Raw genomic sequence first — 24,908 nt, 5'->3', positions numbered from 1 at the left:
GGTCCCAGGTAAGTGGTCACACAGCAGGGACGCCTCTTACCTCCTGTGTTTAGGTGTGTTTCACCTCTACCTTCCTGATTTTTTTATTTTTTTAAATTATCATGGCTCTCCTGAGAAATGTTTTGGAGAATGCTTTGCCTGCTGGCAGACATGAGGCATGCCATGCCCCGGCACCTGCCCTCAGTGTGTTGCAAGAGAAAGGGCCAGTCGCTGTTTTTCTGAGCAATTTTTGCTTTTTTTGTTGGTCCAAGAGAAAAGGATCTAAGATACTGGTTGATAGGTTACATAAAGTGTGTATGTTAAATGTTCCAAGTTTATGTGTTTTATATATATATATATATATATAAAATATATATATATATTCAGTTGCGAGTCTGGAATAGGTCCAGTATTGTGGATTAAGAGTAAACTATTATGGATCATAAAGCACTAAATAAAGCATAATATTTATTTATGAAAATGCATAAATGACAAATCACTACAACAGTGCTATATAGGAAAATAAATATATATATATATATGAGGAGACACACACTGAGAAAGCAAACAGTCTGCAGTTGTATAACTAGTGCCTGCCTATTTTCTCCCAAGACTCAAAAGGCCAGATTTTGCCCTCAAATCTCCTACCCACTGTAATAGATGGTATTGTAAAGGGCTATTTCTAAGGCCAGGAAACAGCCTAAGGCAAGTGTGGAGGTTGTTTGTTCTAGCACTGTGACATTCGAGTTACTGCCTGCATGGCTGACTTTCTGTAACACTCAATGTGTCATTATTATGCTTTCAGCATGTACAGAGTCTACAGGTTATATGTTTATTTTGCCAGGTGTGGCCTTTTAATGTCACTTCCAGATTTTGATAGTTTCACAGTGCGCATTGGCGAGGGCTTGGAAGTCGGTGGTGAAGATAATTGTGGCTTCAGTGCCCACGGGTCTAGAAATCCACTTTTCAAATGTAAATCACTGAAGGAAGTTTAGTTTAGTTTCTGACTGGCATAGGTAAGATGGCATAGGTAAGTGGGAGAAGAAATTAAAAAAAGGAAGAGAGATGCCATCTAGCAACTGCTATCCTTTCTCTAGCACAAAGTTATTTCTATTAAAGAAAAGGTTGACAATGTAAAGACTAAGAAACTAATATGTGTTCTTTTTTGAGAACCAGTGCCTTATTAAACCTGTAAATACTGTAATTAGAAAACCTGGGGAACAAACTGTGTTACGTTGTATTTGTTCAAATTGTATATGGTTGTTTTAACATTCCCCCCAAATAAAATTGTTTCCATCTCCCCATGACAGAGATTGCTTTTACTTCTATTTCCTTTTCATGTGCTTGATAAGCACCATCTTTGGGTCATATCCCTGGCTAGATTATTTTGACTGTGCTTCATTTTATTTATTTTAGTTTTATAAGATTTTTCCTCTGGGCAAACAAGTAAACAGCAATAAGTTGCATATGTTTCCACTGGCATAAAAAAGCATCACTCCTTTCACAACTCACTGAAGAGAAAAATAGTAATTAAAATAGTGTTATCACTAATAGAGCAGTCACTCGCGTTTTGAGGCTGATTATGTAAATCTATAGAAATCTGGCATTTGCATAATATTTTTTTGAGACACCCCCCCCTTCATTCTGCCACATATTTATAAATTTTGACTACTATTTTTAATAGCACAAGAAGCATGGGAGGTCATCTGTGCACAGACTGAAGGTAGACTTCTCAGCCCCATGCTTCAGGTGAGAAAGTTCCAACGTACATACACAGCATCAGCTGAAACATGACATTGCTTAATGCTGAGAGACATTGGATCATATGTACCTCCACATGGAGGGAGATATTTGTATGTAGTCGTACTTACAGCTGGAGCATCTTCTCATTCTGCAGTACTGTGTTGCAGATTCAGCTCAGTGTTTCTTAGTTTAATTGCCTTGCTGGTTATTTTCAGAGAAGTGTGTAAACAGCAATTGGCCCTTGAGTTGCCACCTTCATGCAGCCCCTGCAGCCCTCCTGCTTTGCCCCAGACCATTTGTGATCAGTGGCAGAGCATTGGAGTTACTCTCCAGCAACATTTCTGCAGTCCCTTGACCTGGTCACATCCAGGTGGGAAAGCCCTGTGCTTGCTGCAGTTGTCCCTGGCATGTCGCTGTATCCCATATTTTGAGGTCTGTTTCTGCTCACTTTGGCTGCATGGTGCTGAAGGTGATGTGGTGCTCCAGCACAGCCTGTTTGGGCTGCCCCTTCTCCAGCATGCTGCTGAGATCAGTGTTTCTGCAGCTGCTTTCTTCCTCCCATCCTGCTTGCTTTGTCCTGGCCTAACTTTCTAAGTATGGCTTTTTGGGGCAGTCTTAGGCTCTGTTGTCATTTTCTTTCTTCTCCACCTTGCTAGGTGCTATTTAGCCTTGGGCTTAGGTAGCTACTAGGGGAAGGCAGACAGACACCAAGAAATCTAAAAGCAGTGACTGTCCAACATGGGCACAGTTTTGCAGAAAACAGCCCTGCCTGCAGCTCAGCTCTCATTAGCTGCTGGACCACATGGTGGCCAAAGTAACCACTGACAAAGTTGCGTCTTTTGTCCCTTGGGATACTGATCCTCCCTTCACATCATAGCTTCAAGTCCTCTTCATATATAATCTAACTGTTCCTACAACAGAGAAAATAATCATAAAATAATAATAAAAAACGGAATCATTTTCCCTCCATGTTCCCAAAGGTCTGGTGGCTTTTGGATGGAGTAAACCTGTCGCTGGTGCTTGGGCACAGCTCTGTGCCATGCTCGATGTACAATGAGCAATGCACAGTATTTCATCTGGACTTCAGATGTCAGGTCTTGGCTCAGTGACCTGCCAGTCCCCAGTTCTGTCCCCAGTAGCTGCAAGGGACAACTGCATGAGCTGGTACCGTGAGGCTGCCTGCCCTCCTGTGAAGAATTGCTGCCTGTTGAGAGCCAATAAGTTACAGGAGCCAGGAGGCAGAGATTGCATGGGAGATGGAGGAGCCTTGTGTTAGTGATACACTTTGTTAAGAAGCATTAGCTGTCCTGTGCTCAGGGAGAACAGCCTGAGCAGTTGTCTTCTGCCTGCCACATAGCTCACGTTAAACATTGCAACGGGAGGAATACAGAATAAAACTACCTTACACCTTGGGAATAGCTTGCTGTAATCCAAGCATGCCAGGGATGGGTTTTTAAAGGTCTGCACTTTTCCAGCTGGGCTGCAGGGTCTCACAAGGACGCGTTTTCTTACCTGCTGCTTTTCCCCACCTTTGACTGTGGCCACGAAATGCAAACCCCAGGAAAACTGTCCGGGACGAGCTCCCCTCTAGCAGCTGGGGTAAAACAGCATGAGGAAGCATGAAGATTTATGAAGTGCAGTGAAACAGCCTGCACGGGCATGTGGATGTCATGAAGGGAATCTTTTGAAGGAGAGTACATCAGAAGAAGTTATTTTGTGCAGTAACATTTCTTTTGAGGAGATTTTTTTTTTTTAAAGAAATTAAATAAAAGACTCCACTTTCCATCCAAGCTTCCAGGAACTAAACAATTGAACACAAGGTAGTGGTGCATTTTTTTTTCCAGTTGCTTATAAATATAATTTATTACCTGTTTAAAAATTCTTTCTTACACTTTGTACATGTCAGGCTGACAGAATAAATGCAGGCATTTACAAACAGAGGGAAGGAGAAAAAGGGAGGGGGGTAAGAGGCACACTCAGAACTAGTAAACCACACCTCCACTGTACAGCAATACAAATAATGCAATGGCTAGCACTTCTCCTGTAGTAAGTCAGTCTTTAGAAAAGGAATTGCATAGAAGATACAGCAATAGGGAAATCAAAACCAAAATAGTTCTCCAGATCTGAATAGCAAAGAAAACAAATCCCATGAACCCGGGTAGAGCTGTGACATGGGAAGATGAGGGAGAAATGTGATACACCTGGGTTGCACAGATGGGCAACCTATGGGCCCTCCTTCTTTGCTTCGGAAAGGTACTGAAGATACCACCTTAACTTTTTTTTTTTCCCACTCTTCAACAATAACAAACAGAATATGTTTTAGCAAATAAAGTCTACCATGCAGATATGTGAAAACAGTAATGCCGGCTAATGCGACAACTTCTGTCTCAGCTGTGTTACACATCCTACTTCAAAGTAGGTTATTGACTCTCAGCTCAGGTGTTTTTGCAAGGTACCTCGGAATGTCTATGGGAGAAGAGTGTTTTGCCTCTCCTCCCTAATTTTGTTTATTTTCCAGATTGATTTTGCTTTTTATTTGTATCGTGCAAGCTCCCAAATTTACTGGCAAGTGGTAGTAAGAGCCAGCTGGCAGCAGCCATAGAAGCTCTGAGGGCTGTGCGAGCTTTTCTCATCTAGGAGCTATTGTCCCATCAGCTGCAAGCCGGCAGCTGGAGACCAGAGTGCCAGTGCTCGGAGAGCTACCTCATCGTTGTGGGAGGGCCCTGCCTGATTACATCCTGCTTCTTCACAGGCATCCAGAAGGTACTCACATGCCATGACATGGGATGCTTTGAGAGAAGAAGGCAGGCTTTGTAAGCAGTTGAGGAGACTGAACCAGTACTAAATACATTTAACTAGCACCACAGAAAAAGTGAAATACCTATTTAGGATAGAGGTTTGTGGGAGCACTGGATTATCATTGCTTTTTTGTACAGGCAGAGTTTATCAAAGGACTTTCAGATAAAGGGATTTCCAGATTTCAGGGAGCAGTGTCAAGCTTAAAGGACAAGTAAGTAAATAAACTAAATGCTCCTATTCAAGCAAGGAGCATGACCTACCAAACTTGAGGGCTCATTTCCGTGGCTTTGGTTCAAGTCCAATTCCAGTTACTTGCCAGTTTTTACTCTGTTGGCTTTTGATGTACTGCCTATTTGACCTTGCAGTGATGATACAGCACTGAATTTTGACCTTCCCCTTCCCAAGCAAAAGTTGGTAACAAGAGGATGCCCATAACTAACATCAGAGCTAAAAGCCTCCAGCAGTAGTCTTTTGTTTTCTCCCCTTTGTCTGTATGTGTACACACACACACACCCCCTTCACATTTCTGTTTAACTCCCACTTCGGAGGATATCTGAGATACACGCTCCAGCATTTAAAAATCTGCAGTGCAGCTCATATTTTGAACTCAAGGTTTCACGTGCAAGCTAGGAATGGATTGCGGTGGTGACCCCAAAGCCAGTAACTCATTGGAGTCCTTGTGGGAGAAGGGCCGAAGGTTTGGTTTCCATTCACAAAAAACTCACATCTTTGTACTGCCTGGTATTAAGCAAGCCAGCCTGCAAACAGTAAGTTACTTCATGGCCAGATGAGAGCCAAAGTAATACCTGATAAGACTTCTGAACACTTAGTAAGATAGTTTACAAAGTGTCCTAGACATGAGATTAAAAAAAAAAAAAAAACAAACACAAAATCAAGCCAACCTCAACAGTATCATTGTGTATAAAAATAACCTCAGCTGTGGTAACTACTTGGCTAGAGCATACAATGGTCTAAGGGCCCTCCCACCCCTCCCTTTCCCATACCCCCATCCCCAGAAGAAGAAAAGGAGAACAAAAAAGAAACTATTGTAGGTAGCAATACAAGACATTAGGACACTGTCCACAATGATGGGCTTACGGCATGTAAATACATTTATTCTATATGTAAGCAACAGAAATAGCAAGAAACCCAAGGAACAGACATGTTTTGCCCTGTGGGTATTGCAGACTCCAACATGTCTCATGCGTGTCTGCATTTCTGCCAGCGAGATGGAAAAAAGTCTCAGTCTCCCATGGCAACAAATATTGGGAGACCCTCACTGCTGCAAAATTTTCAAGATTCAGTAAAACAGCATTTAGGTCTTACACTGTTTAGTGAGATACAGTGGATCAACTGTGATCAGAAATTTTGGGAAAAAAAACAACTGAACCCCAAAGTTACCCTATACACTGACAGTCACCTTTACAAGAACACAACACAAGAAGAACTGAAGAAAAAAAATCAAGTGAAAAGGACTGCCTCCCATAAATGGTTCTTACTTGGAAATTAAAGGTTTTCCTCGAAGTCAGTAGATATTTTATATATATTTATATAATATATATACTATTTATAGCGCTAGCAATCAACAGGTAATGAAGAGATGGTGTGGAGAGCAGCAAGACTGCTCGGGTACAGAGCCAAGGGTGAACAACTAAAACAATAAGCATTTTAAAAAATAGCAATAACTGGAGGATAAGAAGCCTGCAGCCTTTTCTTTTTTCTTTTAAAGCAGATGTGCTTGCCTGACATAAAATGTTACAACAACTTTTAAGAGTCTGTTCTGTCTGCCAAACGTCTTTGTCAGAGCCACCCCACAGGAAAGCCTTTTCCCACGCGAAGTTGCTCGCCGTGGATGCAGCAGCACGCTGGAGCCACTGCTCAGCCCCACAAGATGGCACTGTGTCCATGCAATCCAAGTGGAGGGACTGCTGCTGGTTTTTCTCCCACGAAAAATAATAGCCTGAGCAGATCTGGCTGCTCTTGCTTCTCACCCTCCATCCTTGGGGCAGCAGGATTGGAATGCTGAGTGGTGAATACCACTAGTCTCTGCCAGAGCCCTCTCCCACAATGCACACCTGGCCACTGCTGTACCCCCAGAAAAAAGAAAAAGCTGGGCAAAATTAATGCAGGGAAGTGTGAGGTGAAGTGGGAGCTGCTTTGGCAGCAGTGGCAAAGAATGAGTGTGGAGCTGCTGGGATGAGCTGCAGCAGGTGACAGAAGGTTTCTGAGCAGCCAGGGTGGACGCTCTGAGCAGCCATGGTGACGCTCGTGCCCTAGTCATGTTCAGCGATGAACGGTTATGTTCTTGACCTCCAGCTACCTCTATGGATGCTTCTCTTGATCAGAGTGTGCATTTTTCCTCACAATAAATCCCCTTTACTGTGATGCTGGGAAAGGAAAGTGCCCCAGCATACTTTAAGATAAAGTTGTTCATCTGTACTTCTTGCAGGAGGCGTGAGAATGTAGGTCAGAGAGCTGGCAAAAGGATCATCCACTTATAGCAATACAGATAACTATGAGACACTTTCTGGGTGTCACTGGTATGACCCCAGTGAGAAGGGTGCACATGCTGCCCACCTGGCAAAAGCTGAGAGCTGGGGAGTACCAGTGAGCCTGGGGATCAGCCAACACAGACTGAGCTGAAGATGGGAAAGGGTCAAAGGACAGTTCAGCTCATGCACCCACCTTGGACGCAGAGTCATAAAGGAAGGACACATGGGAAAGGTGAAGAAGCACAAACTAAATACAACTGGTTACACCTGAAGTTGGCACAGGAGGAAAAAAAAGCTGAGACCTATTTTAGTGCTCCAAGGTGAGTAAAAGGTGTGGAGAAAGGGCAGAGCTGGAAGCCCCAGTACAAGCCTCTTGAAGTTAAAAGCAAAATTTACATTAGCATTGCAATGGGCTGCATCAGATGCCCAAGGTGAAAAAGAAGATGGCTGGCTGTTGAAAGGATGCCCATAGCGTCTCCACATTAAGAGAAGGTGGGGCTTACTCAGGCTAAATGCACACAGATGTTGAAAGTTACAATGTATATCCTCTGGTCTCCAGTTTTCACTGAAATGCTGGTTGGAAAACTGCCAAGTTACCTCTTACAGGGAAGGGAACTTTTTGTGCTTGCTGCCCAGCGGTCAATCAAAACCCCACTGGTTTTGATTGACCTTATTTACTGGTCAGGGAGCTGAGAAACAAAAGGTGCCAAGCCTACGGAAATGTCAAATGGAAAAAAAGGTCAGATGAAATTTTCTTTTCATTTTGACCAATGACATTTTCAAAGTTACCTTCAAAAGCGCAATATGGAAAGCCTTGGGGAAAACAAAACCAAGACCACAAAAGAGAACAAGCCAACTCCAGTCACAGGAAGCATACGGAGTGGGAATACGTACGTGGACGGGGCATGCATGTGTGCACAAAAGCAATAACCAGGGCCTGGCTGGAAACCTGGAGTGGGTGGGCTGGGGAAGAAAGGCTTTTTGTGCAAGAAGTAGAGGACAGACAAGTCTGGCTGTAAAACTACTGCAATCCTATTCACTGTCATGTATCAGAGTCAGTCTTTTCACTGAGCAGAACACAAAATACGTTTGCAGTGACAAGCATTTTTGGTTTGCTCCTTTTGCAGAATTCAAACTTTACCTGTTTGTGGTGGCCTAGAGGGACAAACATCTCCTGGTCAGCCAGTGAGAACCTGCAGCTCCCTGACTAGGCAGCGGTGGTGGCAGGAGCACAGTGAAGGCAGCAAACTGCAGCACACAGGATTTCAATTTCACCACTCCATTGTCCTACACAGACCCACATGACACAGGCTGCAGCAAAGCCTGGGAGTATCCGTGGAGATCACCAAGTGCATCTCACACAGAAATGGCCCAGCAGAGGGTTGGACTGTCAGTAACCCCAACCACGGCAAACATTACTGAAGGTGGATTTCAGTAAAAGTGAGTACCTGCAGCTCTGTGGGGAACAAACAGGAGTTGCTGGCTCTCAGACCGCTACACAACAAAGCAAACAATATGGAGGCCCACCTTGGATGCACAAATCAGGTGGCCAGTGTCAGTGCCTCCACATGCTTGCACCTGTGGTCTTGAACCAGTGGTCCATGTGTATTTGGACTGGGAGGCTGCCTCTGGTTCACAGCCACCTTGGGACAAGACTGCTTCTTGGAGCAACCTGAAAGCACCAGGGTGGTGTAAAACATCCCAGGGGGAGGGGTGTTGGGTCAGATACTTGGTGAGTGCAGATCAGTGACTTTAGCAGAGCGTCACCTTTGCATCTAGCATGATGCACAGCAAGGCTGACACGAGGTGAGCAACCTGTGTGGGCTGGCAGAGGACTTCGGAGGAGGAGTATGATAGCTGACAAAGGGAAGGGCAGATGGCATATAGAAGGACATATCTTAGAAGACCTTCAGGAAAGGGACAACAGGTTCCATAAAATCAGAAATTATTCATTCTGCTGCTGACAAAATTAGAAAAAAAGTAATAATGGTAATAATAATAGTCATTATAATCCTTGCACTAGATACTAATCAGTAAAAAAATTATCATAGTAACTTTTCTCTTTATTTTTTTCTGCATTTCTATCCCCCTCCCTCCCAACCACTCTGAATTGCATATCTGGCCCCCTCATATAGCAAAGGGGTGGAAAGGGTGTGAATTGAAAACTAAGTCAGATCCTGCATTCCCCACTGTCTTATAGCTGTTCTCCACACAGGCTCAGTGGGGCTGCCTTGGGAAAGGAAGGGAACATTACCTGTGTTCCTGCTTATCAGCCAGGGTACCTGCTTTCCAGATGCACACCTCTCAAACCCTGATTTTCTTTTTTTTTTTACAAGTAGGTCTAGGAAACAGAACGATGACAGGAGGATCATTGCGAGACAACCAATGTGCAGAATTGTAGCCAAAATCTGAATTCACCAGAAACCAATAATAGCCACAACCACCTGTCCATGGCCTTGTCTAGAATGGCTTTAAACAAAAAATATAAAGAGCCATGGACAGTCTCCTTACCCCTGTCCAGAATTTGATGTAAACAACATCCATAGAAAGTGGGATTGTTAAGAAAGTTTATCCATATATCTGGATAGCAATAAAAAGCGTTTCCTAGGAAACTGTAAAATCCTGTACCAAGCAGTGTACAGCCAAGCCGAGAGGAACATTACGTTGATTTATATTTTCAAGGTACAACTTTGCATGATTTCTTTTTGATCCTGTGATAATGTACAAGGAGAACATGTGTGAAGGTCAGGGCTGGTTTTTTTGTTTATTTGCTTCCTTGCTTTCTTCTCTGAAACATCTCTTGTGTAACTCATTGGTCTGGGTTTTCATTTCAATTCTCGTTTGCAATAACAGGGCATTACTGCTCTCTGCGTCTGTCCTTCCTGTTCATGCCAAGGCTGCATTAGTAATTTCCTTCTGCTGCCAAAGAAACAACTGTTTCATGTCTTCCCATTTCTTCAAGAACTGCTGCCAGCATGCTCAGGTTGCCATCAGGGAAATTCTGGGCTTCCCAGAGATCCAGGATCACCCCGGTGGGACTCGATTTCGTAGCAAAATAATTTAAGTACCTGCAATGAGCCAAAAGGAAACTCATTTCTTTGAGCTGCATGAAAACTACCTGAATTCATATGATTTCAACCCATTCCCATTTCTGGTGCTCTCAAGGTGTTAATCCCTTGTGCAGTCAGTCTGATCAGTCTGTACACCTGCTCTCACTCACCTAGAGGGACATCCAACAAGACTCTTCTGCACATACCTCCCTGGGCACTTCACTGCCCAACCACACATAGGCAGCCCTGCTCACCTGTCCAGTTTCAGCTTGTGGGCCAGCATCCTCCAGTCGTGGCCTCTGGTCTGAGGTGCATCCAGGCTGCTGCACAGCTTTTGCCTTATCGGGAGGGGGATGCTGAAAGCGCTGGGCCCTACTATGGTGGTGATGGTGCCTGCTGAGTCCATGGGAGGATAATCGATGCCAGTAGGTTCCTGAGATTGGAAAGACAGGGAAAAAGCTCAAACAACCCATCAGTTTTGTTACTGAGTGCAGAGACAATTGTAGAACTGTATCCTCTGAGACTCAGTGCTTTTACTTGTAGCCCTCTGCCAATCAAGTGTTTAGGTTAGTCAGCTGGAAAAGAGAAATATTTACAATCAATTTTGGGTAGACAAAAGATTTTTTTTCTCTTTTTTTTGTGGGCAAAGATTACTATGGCTGGACAAAATTGAAACCAGCTTAATTAATCACTTACTAGAAATAATGAAAGATCAGGCACTTCAACACATTTCAGAGCAAATCGCTATTACTAGAACAGAATTGGGCTGACAAAAACCACCTTCCCAGCATCTCTGCAAGCCCCCCCTGCCCCACCAAGCCAGCACCGGGCTCACACCACTGACATCCTTCTGGCAGCACCCACGCTCTCTGAAGCCTCTGATGCTGCGCAGACCACAGACAGACAGTTAATATCGCCCCAGGCACAAGGTGATCCCTCATTTTTATGCAGCTTTAACTCTGTGCTGGAAATACATGGAGCTGGAAGAGATGTGCTCAGGAGGGGGCAGTCATTGTCCCCCCCTCCCCAAGACCAGCGCTGTGCTCAAAGGCAGTATGGCAGCAAGTGTTTCAAAGGAAAAGTCACCTCCAAAGCCAGCTTGTCCCCTGCAGGTATGGTGTTGGTTCTCTCTGATGTGGTCCTCCCAGCTGGGAGGCTCCCCATGACACCACTGTTAACATGGCTCTGCTGGGAACAACATCAGGTGGCTCTTCTGGGCAAGGATTTTGTCTTTCCCTTGGCCTGGAAGGATTTAGCACCCACAGGCTTGGTAGTTGATAGGACAATGGTAGCCGGCCAATTTGGATGGTTGGGTTTGCTTAGGAACAGCGATGTCCTCCAGGGTGGCTGAAAGCCCCACCAGACCTCATTTATGCTGACTGGCTGCCCAGCTGTGCAGTGGGAATGCTGCTCACATGTGCAGCACTTCCCACCTCCAGTGGAAAAATCAGCAAGCATGGCTGGTTCTGCCTTCATGCTTCTCAATCTATTTCTCAGTTTGGTCTCCTTTTCTGGCAGATGTGAGGGAGATCCAGATCACAGCCCCAGGCAGCCAGAAACAGTTCTGCTAAAGACCTGTCATTAAATGTCAATTTGTTTTCACCTCTGTGAGCTGTCTTGTTGCTTGGTGTCAAACTGGTGTTGAGAATGCCCTGTAATACCTGAAACTGTCTTAAAACCAGGTAACTCCTGATTTAAACTGCCATTGCAAACCACCCAAGAAGTTTGTTGGAGATGCTCAGAGTCACGTGCAGTCTTCAATTTCCCAACTCCAAATGGATTCAAAGATGGAAAGTGGAGAGCCAGTATCCATGAGCAATGAACAGAATTAAATCTTTTGCCTCCATTCTTTTATCTACACCAATTAATTATCTTAACTCTATAAATATGATATTTTTTGCCTTTGTTTTAATAGAAAAGGCATTTTAGGCAGTGAAATTTCTAACCAAGGAATTAACTGTAATGTCCTCAGTTAACATTGCAAATGTGACATTGTGACATCTGTACTTGGGTTTCAAGGCCCTGCATCACAGACTGTCTGCCCCAACCCCACTGCTTCAAGCAATGCCCAACTGTCTGGCAGTAGGAGCTATTCAGGAGGAGGCAAAATTATGACATTGCTGCTGCCTGCAGGCTCACCTGCACTGGGAGGTAGGAAGCAGCAGCAGAGTGGTGATTGGGGCATTGCAGAGAGATAACCTTTTCTTTATATTCTGGGCCAAAGGACACAAGCGCTGCTCTGGCTCCAAAGCTGGCCTGCAGCGTCAGGTGTTTCAGAATTGCTACAGAAGGAACCCAGGTATCCATGGCATTGCCCCGTGGCTCTTTTGTGTGATTATCAACACCAGGAGATAAAAAGAGGGCTTCAGAAACAAATGGCGGGGGACCTTTATTGCAGTCTTCCTCCTGCTTTGCAAATATGCATGTTTTGGCACTCATTGCATTTGTATTTTTGAAGTGCCAGTGGCAGACACTGTAAAAGCCAGTATAAGATGGTTTAATCTGGAGAAGTCTTACATCCTTTACAAGGGACTAAAAAGAAAGCCCATAAAGGGAGAATGCAGGAAACTGTGTTACTATATTTTTACTACAGGGTGACAGAGGCAGAAAGGCAGACCCAACAATAAAGAAAGATGCCACCAGCAATAAAGAAAGATGCCAGCACACTCCTGCAATGTTTAACCACTAGCTGGATACCACTAGCCTAACCTCAGAAGAAAATGTGAGGCACCACAGCTAAGGTTTCCTGAAGCCTGGTCTGATGTCTTTACCACACTTCTAGAGACATACACATCCGTTTCCAAGTTCCAGGTGACCTCTCATCAAATCTCTGAGATTTTGGATTTTTTCCTATTTGACCCTATATGCCAGCTCTTGGCAGCCCAAGGTCCTCCTGCCCCTTGCTTGGGCTTGGGAACATCACGAGGTGTAAACAACAAGGAGCAATTTTGCAGGAGGCAGCCTTGAAAGCAGTGGTATTATTCACTCCCTCTATTCATCCTTGATGGATAGGATCACAGCACAAGACAAGAATATTACCCTGTTCCCTCTGAATCTATTACCAGGCTATATTACATACAGCCAGCTGAAGATGATTATAGTGTATACTTGCATTTCATTAAAGTTACTTTCAGTTCTTTCTCTTCTCTGTGAGGTTAAATTAGTGATTACCTCAATGCAGCACTTATTACAATAATTGTTTAAGATGCTTGTTTTACCATCTGTCCTTAACGCTGTGTAGTCCCCAGATGAATCTGTAACTGTACACTCACTAACCAAGCAGATGTTATGGGTAATAGCACACAACGTTAGGGCCCTATAGCACAAGTAACTTTTGTCTCTGGTCTCACAGCTCTTCCAGAAGTCAGCCAGCAGTAATTGCTGCCTGAGAGTCTGCTCCTCGTAGCTGCCAAGGGTACCAGGAATAAAACCCACCAGCATATTCACTGAACTCAAGGCCACTTGACATTTGAATGTGTTACTTGGTCTCAGTCCCAAACTTGACTGCCCCAAGAAGCAAAAGTTCTCCAGGTTCTATATAGCACTGGCAAAGATGTTACCAAACTTATGATAAAATTTCTACTGGAAAATATCAGCCATCAAAAGAAAAATTGCCAAAAATAATAGTCAGGATTTGTAGCAGTAGAAAAATACGAGGAGAAAAGTTTACTGCAACTAGACCGTTTGATATTCCCTATTGCACTGCAGCTACTGTGTGGGATCAGAGGGGAGTGGCTCATGAAACATGTGGCACTCAAGTTTTCCTATTCTCTTTTCTCCTTCTCCAGGAACATCAGGCATGATGGGTCTCATGGACTGACAGGAAACAGGACCAAGCAGTGCTTCATGAGATACATCAGGAAGTGGTAGGAAAAGAGCTCCTCCACATAGACATAGAAAGGTAGCACTAGCAGGGAGACCAAGGCTGCTCTCCTCACTCCCTTAAAGGAGTGATTCTTCCTTCCAGAAGAGAGAAACTAAGGGAAAATGCAAGAGGAGATACAAAGCAATAATTTAATCCATTCTTTATGTCTATCCCAGCAGTCAGGAGGAAAATGGGAAGCACTAAACAGGTAGCAATGGGAAAGTTCATACCTCCTTAGCCTCCCACAGTCCTGCAGTTGGATAGAAAAGTGCGCAAATGTCATTTACCTCTGAAACAGAGCAGTTGAGCTGGAAGATTTGTCCTTCTCCTTCGACCTGCCGCACACAGAGTTTGCACACCAGCTCCAGGGTATTCAGACTGAACCTTTCCAGTGTGAAGGTGCAGTGCAGGTTTCTCTGACATCCACTCCAGATGTGGTAAAAGGGTATCTCCTGCAGGAGGAAAGCAAAAAAGTATAGTCAGGGAGGGATTTGAGATCAATGCATGGATGCTATGTGACCAGAGACTGTGGGCTCCATGCTACTGTGAATGCAAATGGTCCACGGGAAGAACTGTCCATGGGAATATAGCCTGGCACCTGGTGTTTTTCAAACACACCTGTGCATGACACTATTTCTGTAATCCTCACCGCTAGGATCCAATGTGAATGTTTTGTGTTGCTCACCTGGTATTTAGCCAGCAGTTTGCTCTTCCAGAGAGAGTGGGCAATATCATGAATGGACAGACGGAGATTGTGAGTGCTTCCCTTAAAATGCAAAGCTTTGGGCTCCTCCAAAAGCTGCCCACCCATCTGCCGCTCAAGCTGCAGGACCTCCTGCAGTATTGGGATAAAAAGAAGAGAGTGGTCAGGTTTCATCAAGACAGAACAATGGTCTTCTGAGTGCTCAAGACTGTCAGTCGTAGATGCTGTAACTTGTGTAATATAGATAAAAAAAATACACAGGCATTGTGTTTCCCTGTGAACTGGAACTGCATTAGTGGATCTGAGTATAAGCCACTCACCCCCTTCATACAGCAGCAGTCTAGCAGAGATGCAGACACCTCTCCTTTGGGAGACGCAGTGTTATTTTGCATGTCCTTAATTAGAAGCTTAATTGCATGCTATTATATGGAATGCAAAGACTTTGCACACAGTCACCGTTTGAGTACAGAAATAGATCAGTCTTCTCCATTGCTCATCAAACTGGACATCTAATGGTAGCTTTGCTATTTTGTTTTTGGAAACTCTTATTGGTGTAGGTCCTGCTGATATGGGACCTGTGCATTACCGCTGGTCTTTCACCTTGTGGCCTCCTGATGAAGTGCTCTATGACAGAGTGGTACAGGAGATAACAGATGCCTATGCTGAGACTGTCAAAGGGGGTGGTATGGAAACAATGCAAGACACTGTGATTGAGCATTTTGTACATATGAATATGAATGTGTTGGTTCAGGGTTACTGCAATGTTGATCATGCAATTAAAAGCTAGTGAGCCAAGAGTCTGGTCATTTTCTGAAGCAAAAAATAAATATAAGCCTTTAATTAATAAGACCACAGTGGAATATTGCCTACAAACAGCCTAATTGTAGACCACATGGGAGAAGCAAGTACAAAGGCACCTACATGGGCCCTGTTAGAAACCAACACAGCCCATCTCGGTCATATTTAATTAAAAGAGCCATCCAACCAATGAGTCTCATGTGGCCAAAGACAATCACACACAGAGTGAGAATGCTCAAGGAATACATGGGCACACAAAATCAGGATACTACCCCAGGATGAATAAAGGAGCCTCCATTTTAGCTAAGCTATTCCTGACCACATTCAGGGAGCTAGTTAGCATATAAGAAAAGCCCCCATCCCAGCATATGGCAGACCCTGAAGCTAAAACAATGTTCTTTTATTGGCCGCTAGAGGAAAAGAAACAAAATCAGGACACCTTTGAGATTACGGTTATGCCAATGAATCAGTTCCAGCTTTTTTCCAGTGCCACCTAATTACTTTGTCAAGATGTCTAAAGAGCAATCGATAGCAATTATCTGATTACTATAGATCTTCATTATGTCCAAATTACCTCCCTGGAAGGGCCAGAAGATGACTTGTGAGCTAATTGCAGATGCCACCTCTCAGGCATGTGGGGCATGGGTGTCGAGAAACTGCTCCTGCTCGTGCTGCAGCAGCTCTAGGAGCTGCACTACTGTGGGGAAAAACACTGCAGTGTGATGCTGCACCATCCCACCCACCAGATCTGGGTGTCTAGTTTCAATATCCCACTTTTGCCTGGGACCCTTTTGGTGACCCTTGGTCACTGCAGACCTTCTACATGCTCTTACTGGAGGATGCTGAGCAGCCTGTGCTTATCCCATGCCCCTTAGCTAATTAATTTAGAATTTATATGGCTGGTTCCTGCCATACGGCATTTTATTTAGAGCAATGCTTATCCTGCTGACTGACACCTCTATGTTCTCCTGAGCTAAAACCTGAGCTGCATGTTCCTTGCCCCATGCTGAGGTGGTTGCAGCCACTCTGCCCATTGCCCCTCACCACTGCTGTGAGGCAGGACTTATGCTCTTACACCCTTCCTAGGAGAGAGTGCTGTGTAAGGCATCACTCTATCATCAGTGTAACCAGAACAGCCACAACCTGGGCCTACTCATTAATGGGGCACAGGCAAGCAGTGGTGTTCAGTCTAAGCTGTTGCCTTCCTTCAATAAGAGGAAATGTGCATTAAATAACTGAGAGAAGATCATAAGCCTGTTGTGCCCCTTTTTGTGTGGTTTTTTTGAAGACAGTTACTGTGCAGCATGAGGCAGGTTGGGGGATGCCACCCTGCTACTGCCTGAAGTCATTCGCTCGCCCCTAGTGTGGGAGGCAGCTGTTTTCATGTGCCTGTAGGCTCAGTCCCTGCCACACTGCCACACACAGGTCACATACCCCAATCTCAGAGCCACACATGAATAAACAGAATAAAGCAGCTGGATTTCTTTATAGTTATCAAATTATTACCTTTTTTTAGTTTATTTGTTTTAGCAGACCAGCTTGGGCACCCCCCTCAAAGTGCAAAAATAAGCCTTAAAAAACAGAGGCCAGTGTTCGAGGTCACAGCTACCCTTACCCGTGCCCAAAAAGCATTTTTGTGAGCATCCCATCTGGGTAGCTTGGGACCTGAGGGTCAGAGGGTGCTGCATGTGTGATCAGCGCTGAGCCCACACTGCTTTGCACCCCCCAGGAACCTCACTAAGTTGCTCCCACAGTAACTGAGTCCTTATTGATGAGAAGTCATTACACTTTCCCACTGTACTGCAGATGCTGGCAGTTCAGCAGTGAGTGCTTACTCTGCATGATGAGAGGGAAACTTCTGCTGAATAAACACTGCACTGTGTTTTATACTGCAAATACTGATCTTCCTTTGGTGGTTGTTAAGACACATTCAGCATATGGCACACTCATTCCTAGTTGTAAATAATAACAGAATGCATTTGGTTGTCTATTAAAATACACATAATTCCCTACAAAGGCCCTTCCGAACCTCAGACATTTCAATGTGGGAACATCTCACGCTGCTCTTCCCTTCCCTGCCATGCTTTGCCCAGAGCAGCCAGCCTTGAGACACCAAGATGCTGTAGCTGGTGCCTTGCCTGCTGTCTGCAACTTTTCCTCCCTCTCCAAAATACTTGTGACTTCAGGATCTGCTGGCCCAGTCCTGTCTGCATGCCGTGTCCCACACTCCCAGTGGTGATTGCCCAGTGAGTGCCTTCCCTTTGGCAATATGGTAGTGCCAAGGATATCTTCCCTGCACTGCCAGGGCTGCTTTGGTACCAGCTGCTGTGAAAGCATGTGGCAACCACCCCAACCTTTTGTTTTCTTTTTCAGTAGTCATAGTTTGAGTCTGTATCACAGGGATAGTTAGTACACACTGGTTTGTATGCACTGGTTCATGTGCACCCATTTATACACATCAGTTCATAGTCAATCCTTTCATCTACATCTATTTTACCCATCTACAGCTAATTTACTAGGTTACTTTTTTTTTTTAAACCTTCACCTTCCCTAGACCTTTCATTTCCAAAGAATGGCAATTGATACTTTTGTAAGTGTCTGTGGTCAGCAAGTATGTGTGCTTGTCCTCCTGCAAACCACCAGACAGCTGCATCTTAAACTCCATGGGTGGCCTTCCAGTTTTAGGGTAGATATGCCAAAAAAAAAGAAAATTAAAATGCATGAACTTGCTGTAAAAAAAGTAGCAGGTATGAGTGGGATGGTGGCTTCCTGACTTTGCTCACCTTTCCTCACAAAATTACAAATGATCTCACTTTGGGGTCTACCTGCAGCTGAAGCCCAAGGATTGACCTGCTGCCCTCCAAAATGTTGGCTGCAGCTTCTCAGATGAAGGATGTCCCTCTGTGTGGCTCTGTGCCTCTCCTGATCCCTTCTACTGTTGTACCGAATTGGATTAACTTTACCTCACAACTCTCCCTTACAGTCTATTAGAAACAGACCAACAGCTCTTGAGTAACACCTAATTAGATTCCTCAGCTCTGACTGCATTAGCTGGCTGTCCAAGGGCTCTCCGACTCACTTATTATTACCTCAGGCCTTGTAGAACCCGTGGAAAATTGTATTATGCAGCACAGACATAAAACCGTCAGGGTTTTTGAAGCTTGATTGCTATGAAACATCCTTTTCACTTTTTTTTAAAGGAGGAAAAACAAAAGGGAAATCAGACCAGGGAAAATAATTGTTTCTAAAAGGCTGACAACACCACTGCAGTGAAGGAGGCCAAACTCCCAGGCCCTGTCACGATGTGCCTGCTTCAGCCCTTATACTTGGCTGCCTTTCTTACATATAGTGAAAGAGTATCCCCCCAGCAAAGCCTAGGCAGGCAAAACTTGATATCAGATAGTATCGGGGAGGAAAACTAAGCATGCTACTTGCAGTCATGGAAGTCACTGCTCTGAGAAACACAAACATCTCCCAGCCAGTGTATGTGGGTTTAAATCCTCATAATTCCCATGCAGAGCTGAGGGGGAAAAAAGCATATAAAGCACCAGGATGACTCTGCTTAGTCAGGCTTTGAACTCATTTTGCTGCAAAGAGGCATTTGTGAAATTGCATTGGTTACAGTAAAAAAACCCAAAACATCTTTTAATAAACTCCATTCTTGCATGTGCAGTTGGAGCTATGTATTTCATGAGTCTATCTATTATACATACCATTGGTATAAATACAGGTATTTATAAAGAGAAACAGCAATTATGGTTATCTATATGCTCATCTCTATGTAGTGAGCATGTGTTTGTGTGCATGCCAGAACTATGCAGGAAGAGTGAGGTTATATATTTAGGGATAGCAACAGCTTTGGTTTATTTCAGTTGTGAATTCCCAACACAAAAAACTGCACGCGAAGAGGTGTAATAAAGCAGTTTGAAAGCAGGCAGTGATTAACGGGCCAGAAGCTTCTTTTATCATTATCATCTATTTACAAAGAAGCATTTATATGTTTCTCCATCTCTGGGGAGCTGGCACTTAGCATTAAAAATACATGAATAACGAATGAAGCCCCGTGTACCTTATGGCCTTTTAATAATGCAAAAACCTTAGGATTCAGGATATGATACAGGTAAACAAAGGAAAAAAGACTGGTGGGCAGAAAACAGCAGGAGATCCCTATGCAAAGGACAATTTATAGCATGTGGAGGTTAAACTGTAAAACAGCAGCTTGCTGCCAAGCTCTTCTTCTAATTAGAAAAATAATCCAGGGAGCGTGAATATATGGAGCAGAGGATCTAATCACCACTATCACTGCAGTCTTCGTACATCTGGAGAGGGACAGGAAAAGCAAGCAAGAGATCAACAACCACCTTAAGGGCATCCTGTGTGTCATCAAGGCAGTAGACCCGGATGCTGTACTCCAGCGAAGAGCAGGACAGTGGTCCAAAGATGGCCAGTTTGAGACGTTTGGCTGCTGCTTTGGTGATTGATTGTCCCACCAAGGCATACGTGCTGAGGGTTTCTGTCAGGATATGGCAGGCCTCTGGGTCCAGCTGGATATAGCATGGAGTGGTGAAATTTTCCTCCCCAACCACCACCACATCCTAAGGGAGAAAGAGGCCAAATTAGCGCATGCAATCTCTCACAGCTTGCTCTCCTTTGAGGCAGCAATGCCCCTTTCAAGCCTGGATGATGCAAAAAGTCCTTGCTGTTTGCACTTTAGATTAATCAAGATTAAAATTCCTGCTTCCAGCTTTTCTCCTGTGTAGGCACAGGGAGGACATGATTTCTCTGGGGTGCCAGTGGCGATGTTGGTGGTAGAAAACTCCTCCTGCCCTCCCTCCTTTAAGACTTGGAACTCCTTCCTTTGGGCCCTGCATCTGCTTTTAAGGCCCTGGGCAGAGTCAGGCAAATAATGAAAATATCACCAAGACTTCACTGAAAAATATATTGCAGAACTAATAATTTAGTGACCATGATTTAACACTAGTAGTCTCAGGCATGTTGAATAAATAACTGCTCTTTACTTCCTAAGCATGACAATAAGGAGTTATAAAAACTCAAGGAAGGGAAGTAACCTCTACAATGGCCAAATGCCACATCTACATAAAATATCACCTGCTGCTTCTCCAGAATAATCCTCCGTGACGAGACTGCAGGGTGAAGAAAAAAAATACATACAGCCTGAATGCCTGACCTCCCCACCCTGGGCGTGCAGGAAAACATCTCCCCTGCTAATTTCTCCATTCAACCCTGCATGTAATATCCTGCACGCAACACAAGGTGCTTTGAATGGCTTTGAGAGAGAGCAGAAGCAAAACAGCAGCAGCAGATGACGGCTGCCTCTAGCAAAGCCACCACGTGCTACATGATGCTCAGCATAACTTGCCCGCTTCATCCCTGCTGCCTGCAGGTCTGCAGCACAATGTACACACCTGGCAGTACGTACACTCAACTGATATTTGGCACTAACCTTGGGCACCCTAGTCTCAGGGAAGGCAAATCTGACATGTTTGCAGGGGTGGCACAATCTTTTTGGAGGGCAAGGTGCTACTGCTGACTGCACCTCCCTATGGCCATGCCAGCTCCTGGCTCTGGCAGGAGGTGCTGGTCTCGAGTGATGTTGCAGGGGTGTGAATGAATGCATGTGTGTGTGTGTGTGTGTGTGTGTGCGCTTGTGTCTATGTGTGAGGCTCAGCTTGGAGGAGCTGCTCCAGAATTGAGAGAAGAAGATGGCTGTGTGATGGCCAGGGACCCTGTGGATGCTGCGGAGGCTGCACTAGTGCCAGTGTGTGCATGGCTGGCAGAGCAACCTCTGTCAAGGGCAGGAGGAGGATGGGGGAGAAAATGAAGGGATGCCAGTAACACACAGGCATAAATAAGGAACATATGTGCAGTGCCAAGAGTCAGGCCGGTGGGGTGCAGATTAGTTGGCGAGATAGATCTGGGTTTGCTTCATGCTCCCTCCCAGCATGAGGAAAAGCTGGTGCCACAGACAGGGGGACACACACAACAGGCTTTTGAAGGCAATGCTAGACATGGCAGTTTTGCTGTTGTCAGCCCAACTGCCTTCAGAAGCCACCCTGACCTTATTAAACCTACTGGTAGGAGAAAGGGCCCTTGCCAATTTAATTATGAGACCAAACTGGTGGCAGCAGGTACCTAGGAGCACAGGGCTGGAGAGGAGGGCTCTGTCAGGATGGCCCAGACTTGCTGAAAGCATCACTTTATGCTCCAGTTACAGTGGGAAGATCTTTGTGCCACACTGCCTTGGGACATTCTCCTGCTACACTGCTGGCAAAGAACCACATCAGGCTCCCACCAAGCCTGCACTACCCAACAATATTTGCTCTGCTCCCCTGACTTTTCAGGGTCCGGAATTCAATACTGGCTGCATGAACTGAATCAAAGTAATCTCCACCAACATCTTAGGAGGGAAAAAGGAAAGAAAGATAAGGCCTATACATTTTATTTAGCTGGAAGATGTCTTGGTGCTGAAGGAGATAATTTGCAGCCTTATTTTCTCTTTCTTGAAAACAGACAAAAAGCCAGGAGAGTGAAAACTATTCTGTAAAAATCCATTCTTATTTCTAGGGTCAAGACAGAAATTGTTTTCAGGCACTGCTTTTTATCTTATGTATTCCTTCTGATCCCAGGACTTTGGCACAATATCCTGCCACAACCAGTAGCTTAAGTGCCAAAATCTGGTGATGAAGACTATTTCATGGAAAATACCTAGAACCAGGAAGTGTCAAACTGCCTCAAGATAGCATCTCTGCATGGGCACTGGGCAGCTTAGATACCTAGTGCTGAAGGGCACTCCTGCCTGCCTGTAACAGCCAAGTATCTCCCATGGAAAACCCAAAATACAGGCATCTAGGTTCAGAAAGGGAAGTGAAAGACTAGCAGAGAGCCCTTCATTCAATCAGCACACAGGCTGGAGCTCCAGAGCCTCACCTCCCACGGTCCCTGGGCAGCCTGGTGCTTCAGCTGGATCTGCCAGTCCTCTGTGTTTGGTTCTGCGCAGTGGTGCATGGTTAAAATGACGGGCCGGGTTAGCAGGGCTCCTGGTGGGCCACAGCTCACCACCGGTGTCAGCAGGGTTTGACTGTCTTCTACAGGTGGCCTGATGAGGAGACAGAAAGATGGATACATTAAGTGAGTTGAAAAAGACAAACAGGTTCATTCGGGTATGTAAAAATTAAAAATCCTTCTCTTAAAATAAAAAGATCGTGCAGGCAAAACAGGTGGTTTTAGTTTTCATTTATTTTTTCAAATCCAAATTTCTTTTCCATTTTTTTTTGCCAAATATCACTCATTTGTCAAAATGCAGGCTTAGGTGTCAGCAGATTATAGATCACATTTGCTGAGTGCCCTCCACTTCTGAAGGATCCTTGCAGATGGTATGCAGAGGCTTCATTTCACCCACTGCCAAAATGTGGTCACTGCTGCATTTGGTAGTTGTTCAGCAACACACAAAAATGAACGGTGGCTCTTCTAAGCACCACATGTGAGGACTATTTAATGTCAGGACAGAGAAAAATGAAGAACAGAGGAAGACAATGAACTGATAAGCCTGTCTGAAACCTCTTAAGTGGAGATGTGCAGTTTGAGTTCTGAATTATCACCAAACCCACTGATGCTCCATTTTACTTAAAAGGCATTCAGATCTACTAGAATGGCTATTGCAAATATGCCTGCAGGGAGCAGGCATCACTGGCAGCGATGGAGAAAGGATGAAGGGATGGTAAGGGATAGTGCAGAGGGCAAAACATACTCTCAAAGCCCAAATCAGTTAAAAACACAGGTATTATCCAGTGTGCTTGCTGCCAGTTACTAGGAATGGGTGTTATGGGAAATCATGTTAATATTTAGGATACATAGTGCACACTGTAGTTTTTAAATGATAGTGTGCATGTGTGTGCACACATGTGTACATGTGCAAACCATCCCAGAGCAGCTGCTGAGGAGCTTAAAACAAGAGGAAGCATGACTGACTTTAACTATCCTGACATCTGGTGTATGACAAATACAACTGAATGTGCCTCATCAACTGCCTCCCTAAATAATAGAGGACAAGTTCATGATCCAGAAAACAGCAAGTGGGAGATTAAAAGCATTCGATGTGATCTGCGCTTAAACTCCAGATCTGCCCACGGGACCTCACATCCTCTGCTCCAGCAAAGGGTTCAATCCCTTGCTGCATTTACAAATGAGAATATATTTGTATTGATCTTAGTGAAACTTATGGAGACAACATCACTGTTTATTTCGGCAAGTCTTTGTCTTTACCAAATGAAAGACCAAAAAAAGTAGCTGTAATCTTAGATAATGTTTTCAAGGAGACCAGTTTAGGACAGAAGCTATTTTGATATCCAATTTATTGCACCTATGGCTATTGCAAATCTATGTTCACAGGTATAATCTAATTTTGTCCTCCTTACTTCTCCCTGCCTATCTTATTAATCTCACATAAAATGAAAGACAAACTTTTGAGAAATCCTTTTTCAAAATGAGGTGAAGGCACTTTTGAAAACTGTCCCTTGTTGCTACAGGTGTTGTGGGAATTTTTTATGACATTTGAGAAAAAAAAAGGTCTGGCATTGAAAAATTTAAATGTATGCAAATCAGTAAATGCAGATGATATGCATCTGTGGAAATTAACTGATGAGTTTACTAAATGACTGAACAATTGTTTCTGAAAATCCATGGACTGGAAACAAACAGCTGTGATATAGATGCCTTTCTAAAAAAGATGTAAAGCATAACAATCTGGACAGCTATCATGTATTACACCAGCTATTTTAGCCTGACAAACAGTACACAAAACAAATGAAACACTAGCAGATAGTCCATCTCCTCTTGCATACCACAGGGAATCTCTGGATTCAGATTAAGAAGATGAGGTATCACTCTCTTGCAAGACCAGACTGAATAAATCATTGAATAGTTTTTCACTACCACATTCATTTTTTTCCAACTCATTTACTTTGCTATTTTTTTCATAAGAAGCAACAAGAAGCCTAAAAAACACTTACAGTGTGGTGGTGGTTTTTAATGGTCATTGACCTTGGGCATTAGTGGATATCTGAACATTCTCCTACAGTCTAATTCAAGACATTTCAAAGAAACCATAGTGTCTTATGAGAAAGATCTCTCAAAATTACAATATTTGTCTGGAAAGCTACAGATATGACCAGCTATAGACTTAATCATCTGGTTAACCTACCTTCATCTAAAAGTACTAACCCATGTAAAAAGAAGGAAAAAAAGTACAAGTTATCATATTTTTCTGGACTAAATTACAAACCCAGCAGCCAAAAAGAATATAGGAGTGAATATATAATGATTGCCATAAAAAAAAAATACAGTGCCTTTTAGGTGAAAAATGAGTAAAAATCAACAAGCACTGATGCATGTGGTTCAAAAAACCCAGAAGGTCATTAAAAAACAATATAGTGCTGATAAATCAGACAGTCTAAAATTGT

At 44.1% G+C, this 24,908-nt stretch overlaps 1 protein-coding gene across 1 annotated transcript in view; it reads right to left on the bottom strand.

Moving 5' to 3' along the window:
- Positions 1 to 9,333: 9,333 nt before the first annotated feature.
- UNC5C (unc-5 netrin receptor C) overlaps positions 9,334 to 24,908 on the bottom strand; it is a 233,213-nt gene continuing 217,638 nt past the window's right edge. The window contains exons 11-16 of the mRNA XM_027706581.1: positions 22,378 to 22,546; positions 19,791 to 20,024; positions 14,614 to 14,763; positions 14,216 to 14,380; positions 10,318 to 10,496; positions 9,334 to 10,081 (exon numbers count right to left, since the gene is read on the bottom strand). Of these exons, the coding sequence (XP_027562382.1) occupies positions 9,916 to 10,081; positions 10,318 to 10,496; positions 14,216 to 14,380; positions 14,614 to 14,763; positions 19,791 to 20,024; positions 22,378 to 22,546 (1,063 nt within the window). The 3' untranslated portion in view covers positions 9,334 to 9,915. The remainder of the gene's footprint in view (positions 10,082 to 10,317; positions 10,497 to 14,215; positions 14,381 to 14,613; positions 14,764 to 19,790; positions 20,025 to 22,377; positions 22,547 to 24,908) is intronic.

This window comes from Neopelma chrysocephalum, unplaced genomic scaffold (genome assembly GCF_003984885.1).
Source record: "Neopelma chrysocephalum unplaced genomic scaffold, ASM398488v2 Primary Assembly neopelma1_382, whole genome shotgun sequence".
Lineage (NCBI taxonomy): Eukaryota > Metazoa > Chordata > Aves > Passeriformes > Pipridae > Neopelma > Neopelma chrysocephalum.
This window is presented reverse-complemented; position numbering and strand designations above follow the sequence as displayed.